General features: G+C 50.3%; 8 protein-coding genes across 8 annotated transcripts; 4 read left to right on the top strand and 4 right to left on the bottom strand.

The window, feature by feature from the left end:
• Positions 1-1,403: 1,403 nt before the first annotated feature.
• On the bottom strand, positions 1,404-3,432 carry NECHADRAFT_70714 (uncharacterized protein; the record flags this gene model as incomplete). The annotated part of the gene is made up of 5 exons (XM_003049204.1): positions 1,404-1,975; positions 2,025-2,354; positions 2,439-2,458; positions 2,512-3,157; positions 3,283-3,432. 5 exons carry the CDS (start codon positions 3,430-3,432, stop codon positions 1,487-1,489), a joined length of 1,635 nt encoding a protein of 544 aa, XP_003049250.1. The 3' UTR covers positions 1,404-1,486.
• A 1,062-nt stretch (positions 3,433-4,494) lies between these two features.
• Positions 4,495-5,882, bottom strand: NECHADRAFT_82920 (uncharacterized protein; the record flags this gene model as incomplete). The annotated part of the gene is made up of 5 exons (XM_003049203.1): positions 4,495-5,026; positions 5,078-5,220; positions 5,270-5,491; positions 5,560-5,664; positions 5,712-5,882. The coding sequence occupies 5 exons, from the start codon at positions 5,880-5,882 to the stop codon at positions 4,495-4,497; spliced, it is 1,173 nt and encodes a 390-aa protein (XP_003049249.1).
• Positions 5,883-6,887: 1,005 nt separating this feature from the next.
• Positions 6,888-7,676, top strand: NECHADRAFT_73792 (uncharacterized protein). The gene is made up of 2 exons (XM_003049450.1): positions 6,888-7,294; positions 7,344-7,676. Exons 1-2 carry the CDS (start codon positions 6,901-6,903, stop codon positions 7,604-7,606), a joined length of 657 nt encoding a protein of 218 aa, XP_003049496.1. The 5' UTR covers positions 6,888-6,900; the 3' UTR covers positions 7,607-7,676.
• A 489-nt stretch (positions 7,677-8,165) lies between these two features.
• Positions 8,166-8,703, bottom strand: NECHADRAFT_82918 (uncharacterized protein; the record flags this gene model as incomplete). Its single annotated transcript, XM_003049202.1, has 2 exons — positions 8,166-8,318; positions 8,374-8,703. 2 exons carry the CDS (start codon positions 8,701-8,703, stop codon positions 8,166-8,168), a joined length of 483 nt encoding a protein of 160 aa, XP_003049248.1.
• A 1,359-nt stretch (positions 8,704-10,062) lies between these two features.
• Positions 10,063-11,103, top strand: NECHADRAFT_82917 (uncharacterized protein; the record flags this gene model as incomplete). Its single annotated transcript, XM_003049449.1, has 1 exon — positions 10,063-11,103. One exon carries the CDS (start codon positions 10,063-10,065, stop codon positions 11,101-11,103), a length of 1,041 nt encoding a protein of 346 aa, XP_003049495.1.
• Positions 11,104-11,950: 847 nt separating this feature from the next.
• On the top strand, positions 11,951-16,104 carry NECHADRAFT_82916 (uncharacterized protein; the record flags this gene model as incomplete). The annotated part of the gene is made up of 7 exons (XM_003049448.1): positions 11,951-12,018; positions 12,082-12,354; positions 12,458-12,517; positions 12,569-13,252; positions 13,308-13,924; positions 13,956-14,648; positions 14,705-16,104. The coding sequence occupies 7 exons, from the start codon at positions 11,951-11,953 to the stop codon at positions 16,102-16,104; spliced, it is 3,795 nt and encodes a 1,264-aa protein (XP_003049494.1).
• Positions 16,105-17,481: 1,377 nt separating this feature from the next.
• Positions 17,482-19,379, bottom strand: NECHADRAFT_95080 (uncharacterized protein; the record flags this gene model as incomplete). Its single annotated transcript, XM_003049201.1, has 2 exons — positions 17,482-19,203; positions 19,299-19,379. 2 exons carry the CDS (start codon positions 19,377-19,379, stop codon positions 17,482-17,484), a joined length of 1,803 nt encoding a protein of 600 aa, XP_003049247.1.
• Positions 19,380-20,483: 1,104 nt separating this feature from the next.
• On the top strand, positions 20,484-21,698 carry NECHADRAFT_45504 (uncharacterized protein; the record flags this gene model as incomplete). Its single annotated transcript, XM_003049447.1, has 4 exons — positions 20,484-20,556; positions 20,629-21,035; positions 21,233-21,317; positions 21,373-21,698. 4 exons carry the CDS (start codon positions 20,484-20,486, stop codon positions 21,696-21,698), a joined length of 891 nt encoding a protein of 296 aa, XP_003049493.1.
• Positions 21,699-22,466: the final 768 nt, after the last annotated feature.

Below are 22,466 nucleotides of genomic sequence, written 5' to 3'. Positions count from 1 at the left end.
GATACAGGAATATGATAATGCTGCGGTTGTAGATTTGCTATCATGATATCAGCACGAACAACCCTTTCCGGTCTCTTGGATGTCAGGATGACTACGAAAATACAAGCCTCTTAGTGTGTTAAAGCGTGGCCCTTTAAAATGAATGTAGATAAAGTACGAACTATTCATTAGCAATTATGGTATAATGATGCCTCGCGTTAGTAGACAGACATTCAACAAACTCGTTTGGTTACACACTTGTATATAGACTTCAGAAACGGATGGGTGATTCAGTCAGTGATTTTATTTCTCATTCTAGGATAGGATCACGTTTTGACGGTTTCCATAGCTCAGGGGTTAAGGTCTCATTAAAGAGTCCCTCCACCATCGAGCCTGGTATGACAAAAGAAATGGGTGGTGTGGATACATGTTTCTCGTTCAACGAGCGGGCTGTTTAGACCATATTGATACGACAAGGAACATTGCGGCAAGTCGCAATTCCTCTTCTATCAACGGCTTCTCTCCGAGCTGTCGCAACATAAATGAGATACATCGCTAAGGCTGCGGTCAACCACAATTGAGGCGAGAGCCAGCGACATTTCCCAGGGCAGATAATCATCCATGGCGTTTTTCGGCATCTCGATGACTATTTTCCTTGTTCACTGGGGTGGTGGAGGCCTTTACCAAGCTTTGAAAGCCATCTAGGCAGCGAACTAGCAGTATGGCACAGTAGGCAGCCAACAAAGTGATCCAGAAAAAAGCCCCGACAAGTTTTGCTACAACCTCCTCTGGACTCTGGAGGGTCGAACAGCGGATTTGGCAAGGCATTGTTGATCGCGGGGGAAAACCTCAGGTTGATCTGTTGTCGCAGGATGTGGTGCTTTTGAGCCAGTGCTTAAGAAAATGCTGAGTTCGCCGGTGTGAAGATATTATTTGGACATGGAAGGATACATCGTTTTATATTGATACACTTGGCGCGAAGTCAAAACCCTTTTTACTTTGTCTTGTTGTTTAGAATGACTCCATGTCTGCCTTTGTTTTCCTGCTTTGATGGCACGTAGCCTGCTATCGAACAGCCCAGGTTAGCGCTTCTCATCGTATATGTCTTTCTTCACATCGACATAGGACAAAGAAACAACAAAGAATGCCCATCAGAAGAGCCCATGAACGTCGTACGAGGCCAGAGAATTTTGTTCTGGGAACATAAACACAGCCCCGTTTTAATAAAGGGCCTGCAATGCGTCTCGCCTGCCATCTTGAGAGTATTCGGGCCATGAATCAAGACCTAGCTGGTGTGGGTTAAGTGTTAGAGCATTCCTCTTCCCCAGGTCGAAACTTTGGAGAATGGCAATATGTCGCCTCGTTTCAGATAGGAAAAGGTTTTTCACTCGCCGACTTGGCGATTGATTGCGCATACATGGCGTACGTGAGCCGGTAAAGACATTCTATTGACCGCTAAGATGCTGCTAACTACACAATGCTATGCTATAGTTGGAAATGCTTCGACCTAAACCTCCATCTGAGGTCCCTTGTACTCCCTCTTGGCCCAGACCAAGTAGTACACAATGCTAAGAAGGGTAACTCCACCTGTCATCAGAGACGAATAGTTCATGGAGGCGGCGTCGACAGGAGTCTGAGGGGGCCAGAAGCTGAAGAACCAGATGATGATCATGAAAAGGCATGCAAACGTGTTGTTGATAATGCCGAAAATACCTGGGACGTGCCATGGACCCCAGGCCAGAGTCTGGCCCTCGCCAGCAGTGGTGTCGGCCAAAGCGGGGAGTGCACTGGGGTCAGGCATCTTGTAGCCCGTGCCGCATCGACGGTAGAGCAGGAGAGATGCCGACATGAGGTAGGAAGAGTATAGGCCAGAGACGGCGACGGAGATGATGGCGTTGTAAACGACCGTGGAACCGATGTTGATGAGACCGATGAGGCACGAGATGACACTGGTGACGGTGATGGCCCAGACAGGAACGTTGGTTCGAGGATCAACCTAATATTGATGAGTCTTGGGTATTTCAAATGAGGTACATGGAACTTACCTTGGAGATAGTAGACCAGAAAGGCACGCCACGGTCTCGAGCAAAGGCCCAGAACATACGAGAGGAGGCGGCGATGACACCAACAATAGCGGATAGGGTCATAACGATGATCAAGGACGTCATAACAGCCGTTCCAGTCTTGGAGCCGGTTGCCTGATAAAAGATCTCGATGTAAGGGTATCCAGTCGGGGAGTTGATGGCCTTGTCGATGTCGGTAGCACCGTATAGCATGGCAATGATCATGGCAAGACCCATAGCGCCGTTGATGCAAACACTGGTCATGATCGATCGGGGGACTGCCACAGAAGGGTTTCTGACTTCCTCGCACATCTATTTACTCGGGTTAGCAACCTCGGGTTTCTACGGATTGGCCAGTATCATTGATCAATATGATACTGGAACAGGAAACCTTACGTGGAAAGAGCAGTCGACACCTAAACATGTTAGTCTTTGGGTGAAAGGTTATGAGGAAGGAATCGAGGCTTACCAGCAAAGGAAAATACACAACCGAGCAGACCGACAAACCATGATAGACCCTGGGTAGGCCACATGCCTTCGTTTCGGAACTCGAGGAAGACACTCTTCGCATCGCCGTGGGCACCGAAAGTGACCAGAGTGATAAGAACGGCGAAGAAGCCAATGATGTGCAGAATGAGGATCATTCCCTCAAGCTTAGGAAGCATAGAGCTGACGACAGTGTTGATGAAGACGGCAATCAGAACACACATCCAGAGCATCAGTGTTCCCTGCCATGTCTGAGCGTTGTATGAGGGAGTCGTGAATGTCACGAGACCCTGGATCATAGTACCAGTAAGAAAAGCGGCAGCGGCAGAAGTTCCTTGCCAGCCAGCAATGGTCAACCAGCCGGTGATGTAACTCAAGAACTTAGAACACCATCGAGGAGCGAGCATAGCGACCCAATGGTACTGCCCACCCGACGTTGGTGCAATAGAGACGAGTTCACATAGAGTTGAGAAGACGCTGATGTTACCGATCCAGACGAAGATGAAGCCGTAGATGAGACCTCCAGCACCGCCATTTGACAGGCCGGGGGCAAAGTTCATGAGTGTGCCTTCCCATGTCACGAGAATGGCACAGCTGAAACCCAGAATGGTCAAGAAGCGGAAGTTGCGCTGCACAAAGAGAAGTCTTGTTTAGTATTCTCGTAAATGCCAATGGGAGGATAGGGTGTTGCCTTGTTCAAGCTTCTCCATCATGAGAAGTGGCATGAGAGACAATAATAATGATTCAAGCTTACCTTGAGAACCGACTTCTTGCCCAGTCTGGCCAGTTGAGACCGATCAAAGGCGTCAGGATCAACCTCCTCCGAGACATTTGTGAACGTTTGCTCCGGCGACTTCTTTGGGGTCACGTCGTCGAGCTCTTGACTATCGCGTTTAAAAACCATCTTGACGAACGAGCGTGTTATCAATGTCAAGCAAGAAGAGAACAAGCAGCCGTGGTGAGCACCAAAAGCCGGCGTGCGTGGTGAGAAAGGCGGGAGATTAGGGGATGGCTGATGCAAGATCTTACAGCCAACAACTGCACGGGGGTATTCTATTATGTAGGGAATACAGTTCGTTGGGCATGCAGAAAACGTGGCGAGTCATCCCCTGACTCGGTTGCGCGTGTTCATGCAGCCGATGCAACGATGCAACAGTCCCGGTAGCAGAGGGGGTGAAACTCACTTTCGGCCAACGCTGCTTCTCGTCGGTTTCCTCTGCAGGATACGACGAGAACGGTTGGCCGTTGGACGACTCGACCCCTGGGCTCACCCGAGAAATGCTGGGTCACCCGAAGGGAGAGATGTTGCCTCATCCACCAGGAGCCGAGCCGATCCCTGCTACATCGGTGCGACCCTCTCCCCTGCCAGGATCGTTTGCTGCCTTGTAGATATACCGTGCACTATGTCCATGCACAAACTCCAGGGATGGACCTCGTTAGATCGAGACATCTGGAGATGTAATGCGACTTGTGGGCTGGCGAGAAATTACTGACAGATGTCGTATCGCTACGGGCCCGCATATGATCACCGAGGTCCGTGACAAACCCCATGGATAACAGAATCGATCGGGGAATAGTAGCAGCGGTAGTGGGAACGCGTCGGCTTAGGTGGACGGGAAACCCCTGTCACCGGGAGTGACACCCTGTGGCCCTCGTACGATGCGAGCAGAATATTCCTTGCCTGCATCAATTTTGACTTTTCCCGGGGAGGAGATTGTTCCACATTGATCTAATGATCCGCGCTGTCCGCGCAATTAATGCCCCCGTTTCTTGCGGTCCACTGAGAGTGTCCGTGTTGCTCTTTGACACTGCGACATTATCTTTGCGAGCCCAAGGAAGAAGCTGCAGTACAAGTCTTGATGGGTAGTTCTCTAATTTGAGAGTTTTGGGTCTGTTTGTCTGAGACATGTCTTGAAAATTAATGGGCTCTCCACAAGCTGTCGATTTTATGTATATTAAATCTCGATCAAGCACCTGTGGTGCCACTACGCTCCCTGTGTACATCCACTGTCCAGCTCTGCTCGACAAGCACCGTCTGGCTTGTCTGACTATGACGGTCCCACGAGCCATTGGCCTCAGAAGCTGCCGTAACAGTAGCCTGGTTTCCCCGGTCGCGAGACTTGCCCATATCCATCATTTCGTAATTCTGTCTCCGATAAGAAGCATTTGAAGCCATGTCAGCGACCGACATTATTCCCCTTGCGGACTTGTCTCGAGGACGGGTCGTGTGGGCCGAAGCTGAGGCGTAGCCACTTGGTCCGCTTCTGCTTCTACTGTTGCTTCCCTTGCTGCTCGCTCCACGAAGGTCTCCTGCAATCATCTGTCCCGATTCCAGACTGTCGAGGAATGGCTTGAGGTAGGGAATACACGTAGCCATGACGCTCAAGCACAGAATGACTTGGGTTATGATGGTCGGCGGCCACATGTCAAAGATGGGATTGTTGGATTCGGTCGCAGCCTTGTAGTAGTACATGTGGCAGATGATAGGAGGAATGATGCTTTACATCCTTTGTCAGTATTGTGCTTTTGCCAAGAATGAGGCTGCTTACAATGTGCGGCACCCAAAAACGCCAATGACCAACGTCTTCTTGGCGACCGATGTCTTTAAGTGGATGAACATGTCGACAAGAATTGAAGTGATTGCGAGGTCGGTGATGATGTTCAAAGCATCAACGTAGACCCAGAAGGCGTACTGTAGCAGTCATTAGATGCAGTCTCTTCCATCAGAATATGCGACGTACCCGATTGAAGCACTGGCCTTCCACGTAGTCCCAAGGCTCCGGGATAGAGCATTGGAAAAATGAAGCTGCTATCGATGATAGTGCCCAGGCACCAATCATGCCTTCGGTGGCCCAGATCAAGCCTCGACGCTTTCGAGGAGCCATACCCCAGATGGTCCTCGTGGCCGAGATCTTTGCCAAGAGCAAAGTGAGAATGAATAGTACGTCCGATGTGTATTGCGCCTGTGATGCAGACATGTCTTGTTAGCGCTTTGACTCTCGAGTCGGTGATGCTTCATAATTCTCCGTACCTTCAAGATTGACGAGACCTGATCGGCGGACAGGCCTTGCATCTTCCCCAGTCCGTTGGCACCCTGGATAATGACGGCGATCGACTGCGCAATAGCCATGATCTTCTGCAGTCAGCAAGCGACAACCAACAAAAAAGAAGTCTAGAACCAACCGTGGAGGCGCCAACAAGTATGTCGTCCAGCTTGAGGTTGCCCGCCGTTGCCATTCTGGTCACCAAACGGGTAATGGCAGATAGAATCGAAATGACCATGAGTAGAGCCGTCACGGCCCGTATCAACGGCGCCTTGTTGAAGGGCGTCTCATGCTCGCGAGGCAGAATCATCGTGTGGGCGCATCAAGTTGCAAACTCGCAGCGTTGGCAGCGGAGATTTGAAGCCACAGAATAATTCAAGGGATGGCAGGCCTTTTCGCCTGTTGGTCAATCATCCGCCAGCCACAGAAATATCTCTGCTGAAAAAGACGAACCACCACTTTTCGCAATCCAGACAACCGGGAAAACAACCCCCAAGCACCAGGGTACGAGCACCGTGTGATAGCCAAGAACGTGCCTCCTTTAACCTTGACACTGACAGGCACATGCCGTCCAATCGCAAAAATTAACCGTAACGGCCCACCGCACATCCGCTCAACTGAAGCGTCTCGGCTCAGGCGGGATCGACAGGCCCCCGATCCGCCCGTGACAGGGCCATCCCGGCAGATGGACCTTAATCCAGCTTCCAGACTGGTGATAGATCTGCCGCAGCGTCCACCGGGCGGTCCTTGCTGCTCCCCGGTTGCTGGGTTCAGGGTCTTAATGACAAGGGAGAGATACGTGATAATGTAACTCCCGCTTACCAGCGACACGTCGTTAACCAACAGACATATGCATCTCTCTGCATGTGCCGTCAATGCGAGACGCGCTAAATCAAACGAAATGCCCCCCTGGGCCCTTGCTTTACCCATTCAGGCTTTTCGCGTTAGTTCCATGGCCAGTTTTGCTTTGCAAACCAAACTCAAACCTTCATTCATCAGCTCAGTCTGCGGCGCATGCACACCACAGTTGTCACATCCCTTATCACCCTCGTTTACGTCCCGAAGCTTTCTTCAAGAGGAAGGTAGGAGGTGATTGTACCGAAGCGAAGGATGAGGCTTGAAAAAATCTCCGCTGTCTGCTAAGAAAGAGTCATATGTGACGTGGCTCGGCACCTTAGAAGGATCCATTATTGTTAGTAGTGTCGCTCCAAGTATGCGTCAATTCGCCGAACTCGGACAAACTGCTCCCCCTTTTTAAACGACCTTGATTCTGTCGCATCACCGTCAGAGCAACACTCCTTCGACTGTGAACGGTGCAATTTGTCAACATGGCGTCGAACGCTTTGGTGCTAGAGAAAGCAACTCTGGAAGACGTTCCTGCGCTTACTGAGTTATGGTACGCCGGGTTCACAGACCCCGGGGTGCGATACTTGTGGCCCGATACTCCAGGCGTGCGCAAGTGGTGGGATGAGGCCAACCGCGAGGATCTTGTCAATAAGACCTACCAGCACTATATCAAAGTTATCGATCCCAGTTCAAAGGATCACCGGGGTCGGCCGCGGATAGCTGCCTTTGCGAAATGGGACACGGCTACGCAGGAGGAGCGAGGACCTCGATATCCCGCTTGGAACCCGGACATGCCTCTCCAAGCGATCGAGGATTTCATTCAAAGTCTGGAGAACTCAAGACAGCAAGTGATGGCTGGGAAGACAACGCATTACTGTGGGAGTTTCTTTATTTCGCTAAGGGAAGCGATGCTGACTGTTTTTAGATCTTGATACTCTCGTCACACATCCCGAGTATCAAAGACGAGGTGCCGGCTCAATGCTCATGAAATGGGGTTGCGATCTTGCAGACGAAAATGGTGCCGAGCTGTACGTAGATGCAAGCAAGGACGGCTCATTCCTTTACCGGAAATTTGGTTTCATTGAAAAGACCCTTGAGGGTGAACCTGCAGCTGGAATCATCCCGATGGCTCGGGCCCTTACAGAGAAGAGCCGAAGTGATGGGCGCATGGACCGCGTGCTCGTGTGAGGAGGCAGTGAGAAGACAGCCATTGGAAAGTGATATTAATCACCAATTTTTGAACATCCAAGAGACATGCGGGTTTCTAGATGGCCTACCTAATTCAGCGTAGTTCTAGAAATGCGAGGCCATGCTGCTTGACTGATCATTGGTGTTCTAGATCTGTTCTGGTGCTCCATCAGAAGGATGTAGGGTACAGGGGGTTGGTTGCACAAATTTGATCACCCCTGTTTTTTTTAGTCAACTCCTCTTTTTTATTTGCGCATGAAGTTCTGTTCTTTGCTTCTTACGTCTTCTTTATATAATTAACTTTGCTAGTGCACTTCTTCTAACATTACAACCATGTTTGATCCACATGTTCCAGAATCATTGTTTCTCAAAGTTAATTCAATTGGATTCAAGCAACCCCCGTCAACACCACCGCTTTGACTTTCAGATGCTACGTTACATAAATAGCGTTATTCAAAAACTGGTTCTTGATACTTGAATTGTTATACTTCTCTCTTTCGAAAGGGAAGTACGTAATTGCAAAACTTAGGCTCGTCCCTCAGCATTCAGCTTCATATCCTCATTCCCAAATGGTGACTTCGTCATGGATTCCAGTCCCACGAACCAAGGGAAGAAGTTTCTCAATGGATTCCTTGCCCATTGGCTGGTCGACGAGAACGAATGGATGCTCTTGAGCACCTTGGATACCGTTCTTGACCTCCTCGCGAACCCACTAGATGGAAGGTCAACCGCCAATCTTCACATGCCTTGAGCGAATTTCTACATACCGGGATTCCAAACGAGGTAAACATTATGTGGTCCGGGCGAACCCAGTCATTCTCTAGAACAGAGCGGTCCAGTGCCCCAGTCCAGAGAAGCACCACATGAGGCCAGTTGAGTTCAGCCGGGAGGCTGGTAGGGTCGACTTCATATCCAATGGGCGAACCGCACACTCCGCAAAAGTACCGCCATCGGCTCGGCGAAGATTCGTAACGTTTTAGAGGTGACGCTTCATCAGCCGAAAAATTGGAACTCATCGAAGCCCAAGGTGTCCATGTCCGCTCGTCGCCAGAAACCGGTGTAGTCGTTTTACCGTCCGATCCAGTCTCGGGAGCCATGATGGAGATGCTAACAGTCGGAGCATGAGTGGGCATTCCATAGACACCTATCTGAGCTGTTGCAGCACGACAGCCACCGCAATGACAGACAACAGACATGGGAAATCGAGGTTGAACTGAATCAGGAAGTTCAACACCTGGAGTCTTGTACGGACTGAGAGGACGGTCCTCGAAGGGAGGCACAGAGGCCTTGAATCTCACTGCTTTGCATCTGCACCCCCCTTGAAGCTCAAATGCGTGATCAGGAAAAGGCATCACAGAAGGTGGCCTTGGTGCAGAATGACATTGGTGTTTGAGCCTATGACAAAAGGGACGGTAAACCTTCAATTTATAACACGAGCCCCTCGTCTTGTCCGAGTTTTCCGAACTCGAATCCTTCCGTTGATAAATATCGGATGTCGCACCCAGACTGTCAGACTCCTCCCTCTTTCGGCATGCTATAGTCTGACATGTACAGTCTGACAGTGGTGGGCGCCAATCATGAATGAAGCCCAGAGTCGCAAATCGGCCCATAACACCAAACTCGCCCATCGGTTAGGCTTTAGCGTTACGGATACCATCATCCAAAAGCTATGCTTACACTATCATGATAAGCATAACTGAGGGGTTATGGTGGATGGAACCGAAGCGGTGAGCCTGGAAATAACATCATCATTCGGGATAAACCTGATTCTTGGCATTTTTTTGAGATTCCTCTTTGCTATTAGCACTATTATATATGATTGCTGCCATGCGATACTGTCTGCCATTGTGTGAATATCTTCCGTGGCACATGTATAGGTATGATTCAGGAATTTCACTCATAACGAGATATCAATTTATTTGACTGTATCAAGCGCCGTTGAATCTCATACGGTGTCAATATCGTATTCAAAGCTCTTTCGTCTGCTACTGTGGCTGGCTTTCAGTTGTAAATAGGTGAACAAGTAATACCGAGATAGGCTCAGGATATTAATTTCTTTGTGTGTATCTCTATTGTTTGTCTGTCTTCTTTGTCTTCCAACACCCAATGCCTACACAAATACGAGTGAAGTTGTTCCTCAAAGGGAACCTCCCACACCATTCTTTTTGTTTTGTTCACATATTGTCCACCCAATGACTAACCCCTGACATGCACTATATGATTCGGGCAGTGCTACGGGTGTGGCGGGCAAATGTGATGTCTGGAATTGTTCACCGTTATGAGACGTCCGTTCTTATTGCTAATTCTCGTTCGGCTCCGCATCAGCTTATCTTGGTAGTGTATAAATCAGTCTTTTGCCTCATTTCTCCATGTTCATTGCTAGGCGATTTCTGACCGTTGCTGAAACAGGCGACTAGACAATCCCCGCACCAAGTACCACGGAGGTTACATCTTCGATGACAGACGGTCTGAGACTCCAGGGAGATTCCCTTCCTATCGAGTACCCAACTTACGATTGGGGCAAGTCTCCATCCACTGATTACCACGATCATGACTGGTTCTGGCCTTTGAATAAGCGAGTTCTTACGGTATCCTTACTCAACGGAACAAATGAGGAGAAGAACATCATCATCAACCTCATAAATGAGCATTACAACACAATCAAGATGGGTATCCGGTTCAAGTTCCTTCAAGACGGTGACTCTACCCTATCCGACATCCGAGTCGCGGTGACAACGAGCTCTGAGTCAACCGACGGGTACATGGCTACCACTGTTCCCCGTAATGTACCAACTTTGCGGCTTCAAATGTCACTGAGCCGCCCGGGTGGCCCCCTCCAGAAGGACATAGACCGAAGGCAAAGCAAAATTTTGCACGAGTTTGGCCATGCCTTGGGTCTGAAGCACGCGCACTGTCACCCTGACTGCACAATCAATTGGAACCATCAAGTCATCGAGAAGCGAATGGGATGGACTCATGATGAATTCGAGACGCAAGTGCGTATAGCGAAAGAGGGAATATTTGCCCTGATGCCCTATGATCCGAAGTCCATTATGCACTACAGCGTCCGTAAGGGTGACACTCATAGCATGATCACGTGTCTTGAGCCCAATCTCGTTCTTTCCAAGGGAGATAAGAAGTTTCTCATGGCGATATATCCCCCTGACGGCTCAGACAGAACACTGAAAGGAGTAACCGAGCGGATGTGGAAGCCAACAAGCGTGTTGTTGAGAGAAGGTAAAAAGAGACGGGATCTCAGGTCCGCTGCAAGGCAAGACTTGGGTCATTCAAATGAGGGAGAGACATTTCCCAGTATTACTCTGACTGACAGTGAGATTCAGGATTTGGGAAGCTTTTTCACTGACAGTCAGAATGGACATCTAGGCACGGCCTTTCTGCAGACAATTTTTCCCCAAGCCTACCGTTTGGAGATATTTTCCATTGCGTTTTTCTACTGTGCATTTATGGGCTATGTTGGCTTCCTTCTATTCCATTAATTTACATTCTCAACCTGTATTATTGCCGACCCATACAAGAGCGGCCCCGTCTGTGGTTTCTTCGTTGCTCCCTACCTGAATGTTGCTGATCCTCGGGTTATGAGAGCCTACTCACCCCATCAATTTCTATCCCTCATTAACAAGCGAGCTACGAGTAGCCCGTGTCCAATTTGCATTGCGGGAACAACTTGGCAAGCAGCTGTTCCCATGCCCTTTAATTGTAGTTGAAATAAGGTTCGGCCCGGTCAACGAATCTCGAAGCTGCCTAGGAGCCGTGAGGTTGGAAACCATTAGTGAGGGGTCAAAAACCTCCAATCACAGATCGAGATAATGATATCTTCATAGGAGGAAAACCTACATAAACGCTGAGGCTGGGCGTCCAATTACTAGGTGGCCTACGTTATGCAGATATCTAGCATTAAAACTTGAACTTGTGACAGGTCAAGCTTGGTAATGTCATCTTTGACTTTCTTCGCTTAGGTAGTGAGAGTTGCACATCTAAAGCTTCATCGCACCATTGGGGCCATCATCCCTACGCAGAATATGTTGATAATCAAGGAACAGGCAAGAAATCCGGGGCACTGCCTCATTTCTCGCTCGATCCCTCTTTACTGGGTGCACCATAGGTAGCGTGATGCATCATCTCCAGCCAATTGCGTCCAACTTCACACACTCCGTTGCCTCCCCATAACAAAGAGGCGCAGCTGAGCCACGCTACAGCCTCATTAGGCATTCCTGCTGCAGAACCAAGAAAACCCCTCTCTCGTTCCTCACTCAAGTTCATTTACTTTGCAAACTCCATAACCTTTCTAGTCTTTGTCTTCAGCTCGCCATTCAAAGATCCAGAATGGGCCGAAGATCTAAAAAGCAGCATGAGCCGGCTCAGGGACAAGCCGCACAGCCGCCGCCCGCGAGGTAGGTGTTGAATTGTTCAACTCACGGTGTAGGACTAGCTAATCTTATTGTCCTGGGTGCTAGCCCGGCCATGTCTTTTTCTCCAATGCCGTACTCCCAAATGCCAAGCTCACCGATGCAGTATTCGCAAATGGAGGTTAGCAATTCCATGATGCATACATCCCCGCCCCCAGCTGGCCTCGTCGATTATTCACATGAGCTCTGGAAGATGCCAGAGATTACCCCGAGCTGGGGTGACGCGAGTGTACAACCAGTCCAGCCTTACCTGAATCAATCGGTGCCTGCAGTAATGCCAACAGAGCCATGGAGACACCAGCAATATTCTCAGTTATACTGGTACGTCATACACATACTAGCATCTCCCACTGCTCTAGAAAGCCTGTTTTCTAGTTTGACTATAACCCGGGGTATTTGTATTAATCTCTGAGACGTCTGATAGCATAACCTGCGACAAGCAATTCAAGCCCAACTCTGTGTCGCTGCTCTACTGTTCAGCATGGTAAGTCATCTGTGGTGCAGTGAAATCATTGAGATGCTCATGAGACTGCAGTTGCCAGGGTCTTGATCAAGGAACCCAACAGCGGGAGTCCGGGCTTGCATCCTCCGGGTTCACCTTCACTGGTTTTCCAACAGCCACTCCGGGGACTAAAGCCGAAACATCTCCCACGACTTCGTCAATCTCGGGCCTTGAATCTCACACCCTCCTCTCTCGCAGATTCGAAAACACTCGGAGACTTGCACCTTTGGGCCCTGGATCAACTCGTCCCAAGATGTCCAAAGACCCTCTCGATACAGGCTATGTCCTACCTACGACAAAAGATCACCAGTTTGGATCTCAACCGGATGATACAGAAGAGCCTGCAACTACCAAGAAATTGGAAGGAGATAAGCGAAAAGAATCCCACCTGACTCGCTCTTCTCTCAAGGCTCAACTTTCTCATCGGTTTAAAAAGTCCGGGTCAACACAAATGGGACCGCCCTTCCACGATGACTCTGACGCAGACACCACGAGTTCTGTCGATTCTGCCTGGGATGGCTCGGCGGAGCCAACCGAGCAACATTTTGTTCAACAGCTCGTCCAGGGTGTCAAGAGCAATCTTGGCAGCACATGCAGCAAGAGCATGGCTGTAGACTACCTTGGCAGTGCAGTGAAGGAGTTTGCATGTAGACTGCAAGACGAGTCCCTAAGTGCTTGCGGGTTAGAGGCAGGGGCCATAGTCAAACGACACAGGAAGTAAGTTCAAGCATGAAGATGACAAATTAACTCAAGTTGACTTGTCGGATCACAGACAAATCGTTCAACTGCTAGCCTCTTCTCCATCTGAGATGACATCCAATCGGATGGACCAAGATTTACTGGGTAACGACGGGTTGCCAAGCTCCAAACAATCCAACAACCCCAGCGACGCGATCCTTAATTGGGTGAGCGGCGTCCAGCCAGTGCCTGCTATTGAAATGTCGCCATCAGCCCAATACATGGAGTTTGTTCAACAGTCGGATTCATATCGTTGGCTGTTAGCCAAGATCCTTCAGCATGATCAATTGTCCTTCGGAGACGAAAATCTTGCAGCAGGAATCGGAAAAACCATTCGGAGAGAGTTGCGGGCTCGAGGATACCCTTCTAAAAACAGAAGACAGCAACGATCCCCCATGGTGGCCATGACATTCAACGTCAACTGGAACCCTGTTCGTTTCTTCCGTGACTTGGGAGCCAATGTTCCTTTCAAAGAGGCCCTTCTCAAGATACGCTGCTTGGTCGGTGCATGGGATGAGGCACAGGCTTTGACAGTAGTGGATTATATGAATCAAACGTGGCCTGAATCTGGACAACCTCTCATCACTCTCTTACAAGAGCTAGTATCACTTCCTGAAGGCCAAGAATGTTCACGCAAGTTCAGAATGCCATGTTTGTTTTCTTGGTTCTAATTCTGCCTTAGATCAGACAGCACAGCCCCTTGGGGATCAGCACCAGCGAGGTCTCAAAAGTCTCAGTGCCATCATTAATCCGGAATCATCCTTCTCCCTCACAGCGGTTGGGGGCCTTCACTTTGTTTCCGAGATAGGCGAGCAGCTTTCCTGGTTGGTCTCAGCTTTGCGGCCATCATCTATGAACGGGCGCGTGGTGAGTTACATCCCTCGTGTCCGCGGCCTCCAGATACTTCCCCGAGATAGGGGAACCGGGATAAGAAAGACAACTGCATCTTGCGATATTAGATGCGAGTTTGTAGGCACCGAAGACCCGTCTCTGAAACTCGGTCTCTGCTGGGGCAGTCTATTTTGCGGCCCAGTCCTAATCTCAGGGTTTCCAATCCTCAAGCGATCTATCCCCAAGACGGGCTTGGAAATGTCCTTGGCTGAAATAGCCACCATTATCGGGTCCAATCAGGTCGTTCGATGGGACCAAAGAATCATCATGAAAGGGTTCAACATGCTTGCCGTCGCTACTCTTGCGGCTGCCGATATCATCGTCTGGCATCTTCTTATTAGTAATAAAGCCGACGAAAGGATTTCATATATTGAGCCCAGGCTGGATGAGTTGGATAGTGTGAATTTGGAGGGTATTTCTCTTCGAACGTTGGAAGAAAAACGACATGTTATCGGGTGGTGTGCAGCAGCGACAGACCTGTGCGGTAAGTGAAACCGGAATGCCACAGATCTATTTGTCGGTTATATTAACTGGTAGCAGGAGGCGCATTGGCAAATCATGGCGTGAAATCATCTGGACTCCAAAAACCGTCAGGCTCAATTGTTATTGACAGACTATACCTTGAGGCTGGGGTTGACGTGGTGGGCGGTGTTAGCATGAAGATCAATTCCAAGGAGCAACCATTTTGGCTCCAGCGCGGAAAGGACTACCCCAGCCTTCTCAAGTGGGTTGGAACTCAACCCATTGCTTTTTATGATGTAACAAGCCGCCGTACATGGCTCGTCGACGGTGCTTCTGCGTTGCTCCAACTTGTTAGGATATCTCTGCATCTCGACGAGAACGATCCTGATTCCACTTATGACTGGGTATTCGATCCAAGCCAGCTCAAGGACAAGTGGGATGGGGTCACAGGTCGACAAGCAGCCCTCAGGACTTTGAAGAGCTGGGACAATCTCGACTTGAACATCTACATTGTCGACAAGCGACGAGGGCCAACGGGTACGCCAGAGGTACAGTATGCCACATTCGGGACGCGTGTCAAGGAGGTACTTCATTCTATCGAGCTCCTGATTGATAGGCAGTCCACAACCGCCTCGCAGGAGGGAATAAGGATCTCTCAGTCTCTAGACCCCCGCCGCGAGATTGTTGGCTTCGATGTTCTAGATGTTGTCACTCCACTTGGTCCCATTCTTCCTCGGGTTCAACATCTGAAATCATGGGGTCACGGCTGGATCGATTTTATGCCCTCAGTTGGCGTCACCACCATCTTCGGCAACGGGTTTGGTGATTTGATTCGCCCTGATCAGCCTCAGAGCTTGTGTCAGGGCTGGAAGTCTTTACCCGAAGGAAAAGACTATATGGCGGCTTCCATTTCGACCCTGCAGATGTTGTACGAAAAGCGCCTTCTGAGAATGGATCCGGGTCTGAAACAAGGTGAGATGGCCAAAAAGATTGTCTGGGCCTCTTTTAGCCACCCCTTCAGGCCCTGCAACTGCTTGACGGAGTGCATCAACAAAGTGGCTGCAAAGACAACCAATAATGAAACCCAGGGCTGCCATGGCCCAGTGCAGTTCTTTGTCAAGAAGTCATGGCCTCGCACGGTCCCTCATGGTATGACACCAGTGCACTTGGCGGATCTTGATGAAAAGGGAGCAGTGGTCTTTGGGCATTTACCCATGATGTCTCGAAAGAGTGAAGGGAAAGCCACTGCCCGACAACGAGACGAGGATGTGGAAGCATCTCCATCGAGTGCCGATGGAACATTGCAAGCGCCCCTCACAAACTCAGCCACAAGCGAGTCAGTTGGATCAACTGGGATCACAGTGCCAAGCTCAGGCATATCAAGTCCTAGAGAGGAACAGAAGGAGGATAAGTCAACGGATGGTAGTGCTAAAGAAGCAGGGGCAAAAAGAAGGAGATGGATATTCTTTAGGAAATAATATAAGGACAAAGAATTGCATCTTTTAGCACTAGTTAGATGTCTTGTTGGGATATCTCATCTGAAACAATCGCTTCTCCTGTCAACTCGACCATTGTCCCCGACGGCCATCCACACCCAATCGGAATCATGGGCCGAATTGAGAACATCGGACAACAACTCAATCGGGCGAATGGTTTAGTGGTATAATACTCCCTTAGCATGATTCGTCCTGCGATCCCAGCAACTGGGAGTGGTCCAGGGTTCGATTCCCTGTTCGTCCATCGGAGGTGGTTTGAATCCACCAGCAAGTTTTCTTTTTGTCCTTGAATCTTTTTTTTCGCGCGGTCTTGAGATAACGCCTATCGATAAGATATACTGGCAGGTCAGCCTCCATCGCTTGCTAGAGGAAATATTCGCGCAATCTTGCGTGGTCGACGGAGAAGCGTGGAGCGAGTACCTTGGCGCAATTAGCTATACTTGGCTCTGGCACATAAATTCCGAGACCCAGCGTACCTTTGATCTAGCGCAGGTTGATTCATTAGCCGAGACTGCACGTCCCACTAAAACTGCGTTGATGCGCTCCAATGAATGGCCTTTCCATCCTCGTTCTGTCTGAATGTAAAACAGAAGGGCGTGCGCAATTGAAGAAATAGGCGTTTGTCTTGAAATGGGGGGTCATCAGGCAGTACTTTCTTACTCAATTTTGAGAAATGGGTTGCTTGTCAGGTTATTGGTTGGTCAAGCGCGGCAGGTCGCGTTATTTCGACGCCGAATCCTTCACAATAGAGAAACACAAAGCATCGTACATGCCACGTCTGCGATTGGGGTCCTCATGAAACGAGGGAACTGAGTTGAGACACATCAAAGTAATCAGAACGCATTCTGACGGCCAGCAGTTATTATAGAGTCGCAAGAAGGCCACTGTGCAGATTAATAACTTGTGCTTTCGATAAAAAATCCTAAGTGTAGGGTAAGGACGGGAGTGTGGCGCATGCATGTACCTGTTTGTCGCTCACGTGGTTCCAGAAAACTGTCACAGCGGCTTTACCGAAAAAGGTAAGCCCGCTCGCCCGCGAGACGCGTCTCAAGGCGCGTCAGACGGAGATTGCTCCTCCAATCGTCAAAGTGGTGTAGATTTTTCCAGCGATCACATTGCTGGAAAAGACAGGAATAATGAGCTCCAGTGAACACGGATTTGTGGTTGCAACGTCCAGAGATACTCGCTATACTACGTATGAGTTTTACAGAGGAGTTTTGTCCGCCGAGTTCAAGGCGTTGTGGAATGTGAGTTTCGCGAGCCTCAACAGTCAACTGAAGAAAGTAATGTGTTATTATAATATGTACTTAATTCTAAACGCAACAACAGTGTATGGCCCTAGTCGGTATACGTTGCTAATTAATAACCCCTGGCCTCTGCAATAATCAGTCTCGCCGCATTCTCCGCGATGCCGTAGACAGCCGTCTGGATATGGGCAGAAATCAACAGAGGAATGACACTCGCATCAACAACTCGGAGATTCTTGGTACCATAAACCTTGAGCTTGGGGTCGACAACACCGCCATCGGCCTTGGGAAGCATGGAGCACGTTCCAACAGGGTGGAAGATGCTGAGCGTCGTCCTCCGGGCATAGTCCCTGAACTGCTCGTCCGTCTTGACGTCGTCCAGGCCAGGCTCGTACTCACTCTCCCACACCGACCGCATTGGCTCTGTAGTGGCGATCTTGCGGCAGTACTTGACGGCTTGAGTGACGGCTTCCAGGTCGTGAGCGTTGCTGAGGTAGTTGGGGTTGATGACAGGCTTTCCAGCTGGGTCGGATGGGTTGATGTGGATGCTACCGCGGCTGAGAGGGTGCATGATAACGGCGATGAGGGAGAAGAAGCCCTTTCCAAAGAGGGGTGATGTACTAGCTGGGTAACCCTTGACACCAGTGTACCCATCCGAGAAGATGACTTCCAGTTGAGGAATTGAAGGGTTGCTCAGGAACTCGAGCTTCTTCTTGTCCACCTTGCTGGCATCCTTACCAGCGGCTTCCTTGGCCAGAGCGACAAGGTTTTGGTCACTACCAAGAGCCTGCTTCCATGTTGTAAAGGTATACCCACTGCCAGTGTAGTCATACAGAGAGGGCTTGCCGGCATTCCAAAGGGCCAACTCGGCAGCGGCCACGACAGGGTTGCTGCGGAGGATGTCGAAGGAAAGGAACTCCTGCTTGAGCTGGTACGAGCTCATGACACGGAGATGGTCCTGGAGGTTCTCGCCGACACCCGGAAGGTCGATGATCTGCTTGATGCCTGCGGCGGAGAGAACGGACTTGCTGCCGATGCCAGACTGTTCCAACAATCCAGGGCTTTGAACTGATCCGGCTGACAGGACGACCTCTCGGCGCGCCCTGATGACGGTCCCGTCCTGAAGAGTGATGCCAGTAGCAATCTGCTGCTTGCCACTCTTTACCAGGTTCACCTTGGCCACAGCGGTGTTCGTGAGGATTCGCAGGTTGGGTCCAGCGATCTTGATATATGCGTTGGCGCTGTAGGATCGCTTGTAGCTTGTTGGGTCAATGCTGCTCGGCTGGTACATGACACCAATGGGGTTTCCGCCCAGGGACTCGAGGTTGGTCTTGACTCCAAGCTTGTTCATAGTGGGGATCCAAGTCTCCTGCTGGTCGGGAATGAGCCGGTTGATGACAGCCTGCACAGGACCACTATCACCAACACCCGCAGAGCCGTATGTGTCGGTGTTCTTGCCGGTAAAGGTCTCAGATTTCATCATGGCCTTGATCATGGTCTTCCAGTTCCATCCAGGATTGCCCAGGGCCTCCCAGCTGTCGTACTCTGCCGCAGCAGCCCGGTCGTAGGTCATCAGATTGAGGGCAGAGCTGCCACCGAGGACCTTGCCACGGTTCACGGGGAAGACGCGGTCATTGGCACCAGACTGTGGAACTGTCGTGAAATTCCAGTCGTATTTGGTCGCCAGGGTTGAACCTTTCATGCCTGGGATGTTGATCTTGGGCTCATCCCAGGCAGCGGGGCCAGCCTCGACGAGGAGGATACTGGATGAGGGTAGGCCTTCACTCAGTCGAGCGGCAACAGCCACTCCCGCAGTGCCGCCTCCGACAACGATCTGTAAGCCACAAGTATTAGCCAGACGTGTCACTTTTGCCACCTGCGTCTCAGGTGCAGATGCTGCAGGTGGGCTAAGGCAGGTTTTGGACTCACATAATCGTATGCCTGCTGCTGAGGCCGGGCTGCGAGAGCAGCTGCAGAGAAGCCAACCCACAAATACGACTTGACAAGCATGGCTGCAACCGAAGAGGGGTTGATCCGACAATGGAAAAGTTTATTCAAGACTTGCCTGTCGTGGGGGCGAAGAAAGTAGAAGTGGAAGAAGCACGTATTTGTAACGGGTTGCGGAGCCCCTGTAGAGTCTGCGGTTCATCCGGAATCATGTCTTCTCTGGGCAGCTGGAAGGCTCTGACGACGCATGCAGGGAAATTGGATTCTGTTAGTTGACAATTAGCGGATGATACACTTGTCCCTTGACGTGAGGCCACGAGCGGGACGAGTGCCGGACTTGGTCGAATAGGGGTAAGGTAGCCAAGACACCTTCCTTTCGTATCTGCAAAGGCCCGGCGATTTCGTTCTTTGGGGTTTGGAACGGGCCGTCACGGCGAATCATGATCCCTGTCAAAAGCTTCTTTACATTGATAGCAACAGGCACTATGTCGCATTCCATGCTAACCGTTGCAAACCTTATTCCTCGCTTCGGGACCCCTGCGTGCGAGAAAATGCCTCTGACGCGGCCAAGTCGTTGATGGGATGAACCTGCGCATGAGCCATGTAGGATAGACAGGTCGTTCGATCCTTTCGCTAATACAGATCCCAGATCAAGTAGATAGAAAGTCTTGGGAATGTGAAAGACCAAGCGATTGGTAAGCTCTCTTCGCTGCGAGACACTCTAGATATTCCAGGCATACCCGCGGAGGCCGCCACAAGGCATCACTAAACCCCCTGCATTCAGTCCACAAACAAGGGCCCTTGCCCTTGCAGAAAAGCCTGACGAGCACTCAGATAGCAATCCTCCCCCGCAATCAGTTGGGACGGCCGCGGCTGCAGAATTGTCCCAGATGCCAGACACTAGCCCTATTGCCTCATCGGGTGGAGGAGGAGACAACTTGACGGCTGGGGGAAAACATGGCTAGGTCGGCATCGCCGCTGAAATGTTCAGATGCCTTTTCTGGCCTGGTAACTGGGTTTCCGTTTTGTAATATGCGGCGTGTGAGTGGGATAGGTGTACAGTGCACTCTTACTTAACTACAGCATTGGCTCGACATTGTTGGTCCATTCCTTTCTTATTCCCTCTTCTGCGATCATCCGCTACCTTCTGCAATCACTACAGTACGCATGTCGGCTGTAACGCCCCCAGATCCACTACCACCGGACGAAAATGTCGGTCCCATACTGCTCGGAGTCTCTAGTGTGCTGATCGCGCTTGTCATCATCACGACAGGCTTGCGCGTTTGGGTACGATCAGCCCTACGAGTTCTAGAATGGGACGACTACACCATGATCATTGTCACCTTTCTCGGAATCGCTCGATATGCAACCCAGGTCGCCCAGATCAGCATTGGAAACGGCCGACACAGATGGTACATCTCCAAGGAGAATTACGTACGAAACAATATGCTCGGATGGGTCGCCCAGATTTTACTCTTCGCCAGCATCTGTCTCCTAAAAGTCTCTATTCTGCTGCTACTGCTACGGATCAAGAACTCGAGGGGGTTGAGATGGTCCGCTTGGGCGGTCATGGCGGGCTTGGTTGTCACCAACTTCGGATGCATCATCATTCTTCTCGCTGAATGCAACCCCGTGGAAGCGTACTGGACAGGTTCCGGGAAATGCTGGGATGCACGGGTTCGCATCTACGCCATCTATTTGACCATCGGTATGTCTTGCGTCGAGAGACAGACTAATCGGCGGCTGACACATCTTGGGCAGCGTACTCCATCGTCACCGACATCATTTGCTCCCTGCTACCCATGCTTGTCATCTGGAAAGTTCGACTTCCCTTGAAGACGAAGATCTCCGTCTGGGCCTTGATGAGCCTTGGTTTGATGTAGGTCCCTGCATGGCGGCACGGTCCAGCCTCGAAGTTACTGACATGCATGATCGACAGTGCTACCGGCTTTGGCATTGCACGCGCAGCTTCTCTGGGCATTAAAACATCAGACCTCAGTTGTAAGCTGGAACCCTCTGTGTTTCGATAACTAGTACTGACAGCCGCTTTTCCTAGGGGTCTATGCCATCACGGCCATCTGGTCCAACCTCGAGTTGTACCTGGGCATCGTTGGCGCGAACCTCGCCCTAAGTCGATCGATATACGGATTCTTCTTTAACAAGAACAAGTCCAATGTGCCATCCTCGTACGCCCAATCTGGGTCCAACTTGGCATATAACAACAGCGGGTTCCGCCATGATACCTTCCCCCGATCGCCACGAGCACCGTCCCCATCACGAAGTGATAATAGTGATATACCACTAGAGCCGAGAACTAAGATGCAAAGCAATATCTGGGTTACAGAGGAGGGCAGTAAAGAGTCAATTGGTAGAGCTACTTGACAGGGTAGATACACGAGGCAGGCCCAAAAGAAGGTCTCTGCAAAGGCCAATGAATTATCTTGAATCTTTTGTTCATCATATTCGTGTTCCACTATTCGCTGATCAGAGGCGTTGCTTCATCGCTCACTGCATGCATTGTGTGACCAATTAACAGGATAAGGTATGGCTCCTTAGAGTTGTGGCGCTTGCTTGGTTGTCGGTTGAGGCCGGGATAGAAATTCTAGCGCTGATTGCCTGAATCACAATGTCCGCTGCTATTCATCTAACAACCCATGGCACTGTTGCTCCCACCAAGAAAAGCAACGAAAGCAATGTCCGGCATAGCCGGTGCCAAGGAATCTGTTGTTCATTCGCCATCTGCGCAAGGGGTAACCCCAGCCGCCAGCACCACTTCCTGGCCTGCCAGGGCTGGGGGCGACCCCTGAAACGTACGTCCTCAACTTTAACAGGGCAGCAAAGTTCCTCTACCCTGAGGAAAGCTCAAAGGCCAATAGTAATCATAGTCGCATGGAATTAAAGATAGGTTTTGAGGATAAAAGTCGGCTAGATTATCAAGAACCCCATTCTGACTATTGAGCACCCTTCTTAGTGGCACAGCACTCTTTTCATGGCGCAGAGATACCAAAGATCTCCTAAAAGGGCGTCTATTTTCTGCAAGAAATTGGTTAAGGGTTAGGGTTAATTAGGATCAAATATGGTTTAGAAAGGTTCGAGTTATGGTTGGAAAATAAGGTCAGAGTTGAGAGGATGGGATTCAGCCACTTTGGG

This window comes from Fusarium vanettenii (assembly GCF_000151355.1).
Source record: "Fusarium vanettenii 77-13-4 chromosome 7 genomic scaffold NECHAsca_9_chr7_10_0, whole genome shotgun sequence".
Lineage (NCBI taxonomy): Eukaryota > Fungi > Ascomycota > Sordariomycetes > Hypocreales > Nectriaceae > Fusarium > Fusarium vanettenii.
This window is presented reverse-complemented; position numbering and strand designations above follow the sequence as displayed.

Excerpts from the sequence above, each read along its gene's own strand:
- NECHADRAFT_73792 (XM_003049450.1), top strand. The coding sequence starts at position 6,901 with ATGGCGTCGAACGCTTTGGTGCTAGAGAAAGCAACTCTGGAAGACGTT. Across the intron at positions 7,295-7,343 it reads TGGGAAGACAACGCATTACT|ATCTTGATACTCTCGTCACA; the intron begins GTGGGAGTTTCT and ends GACTGTTTTTAG.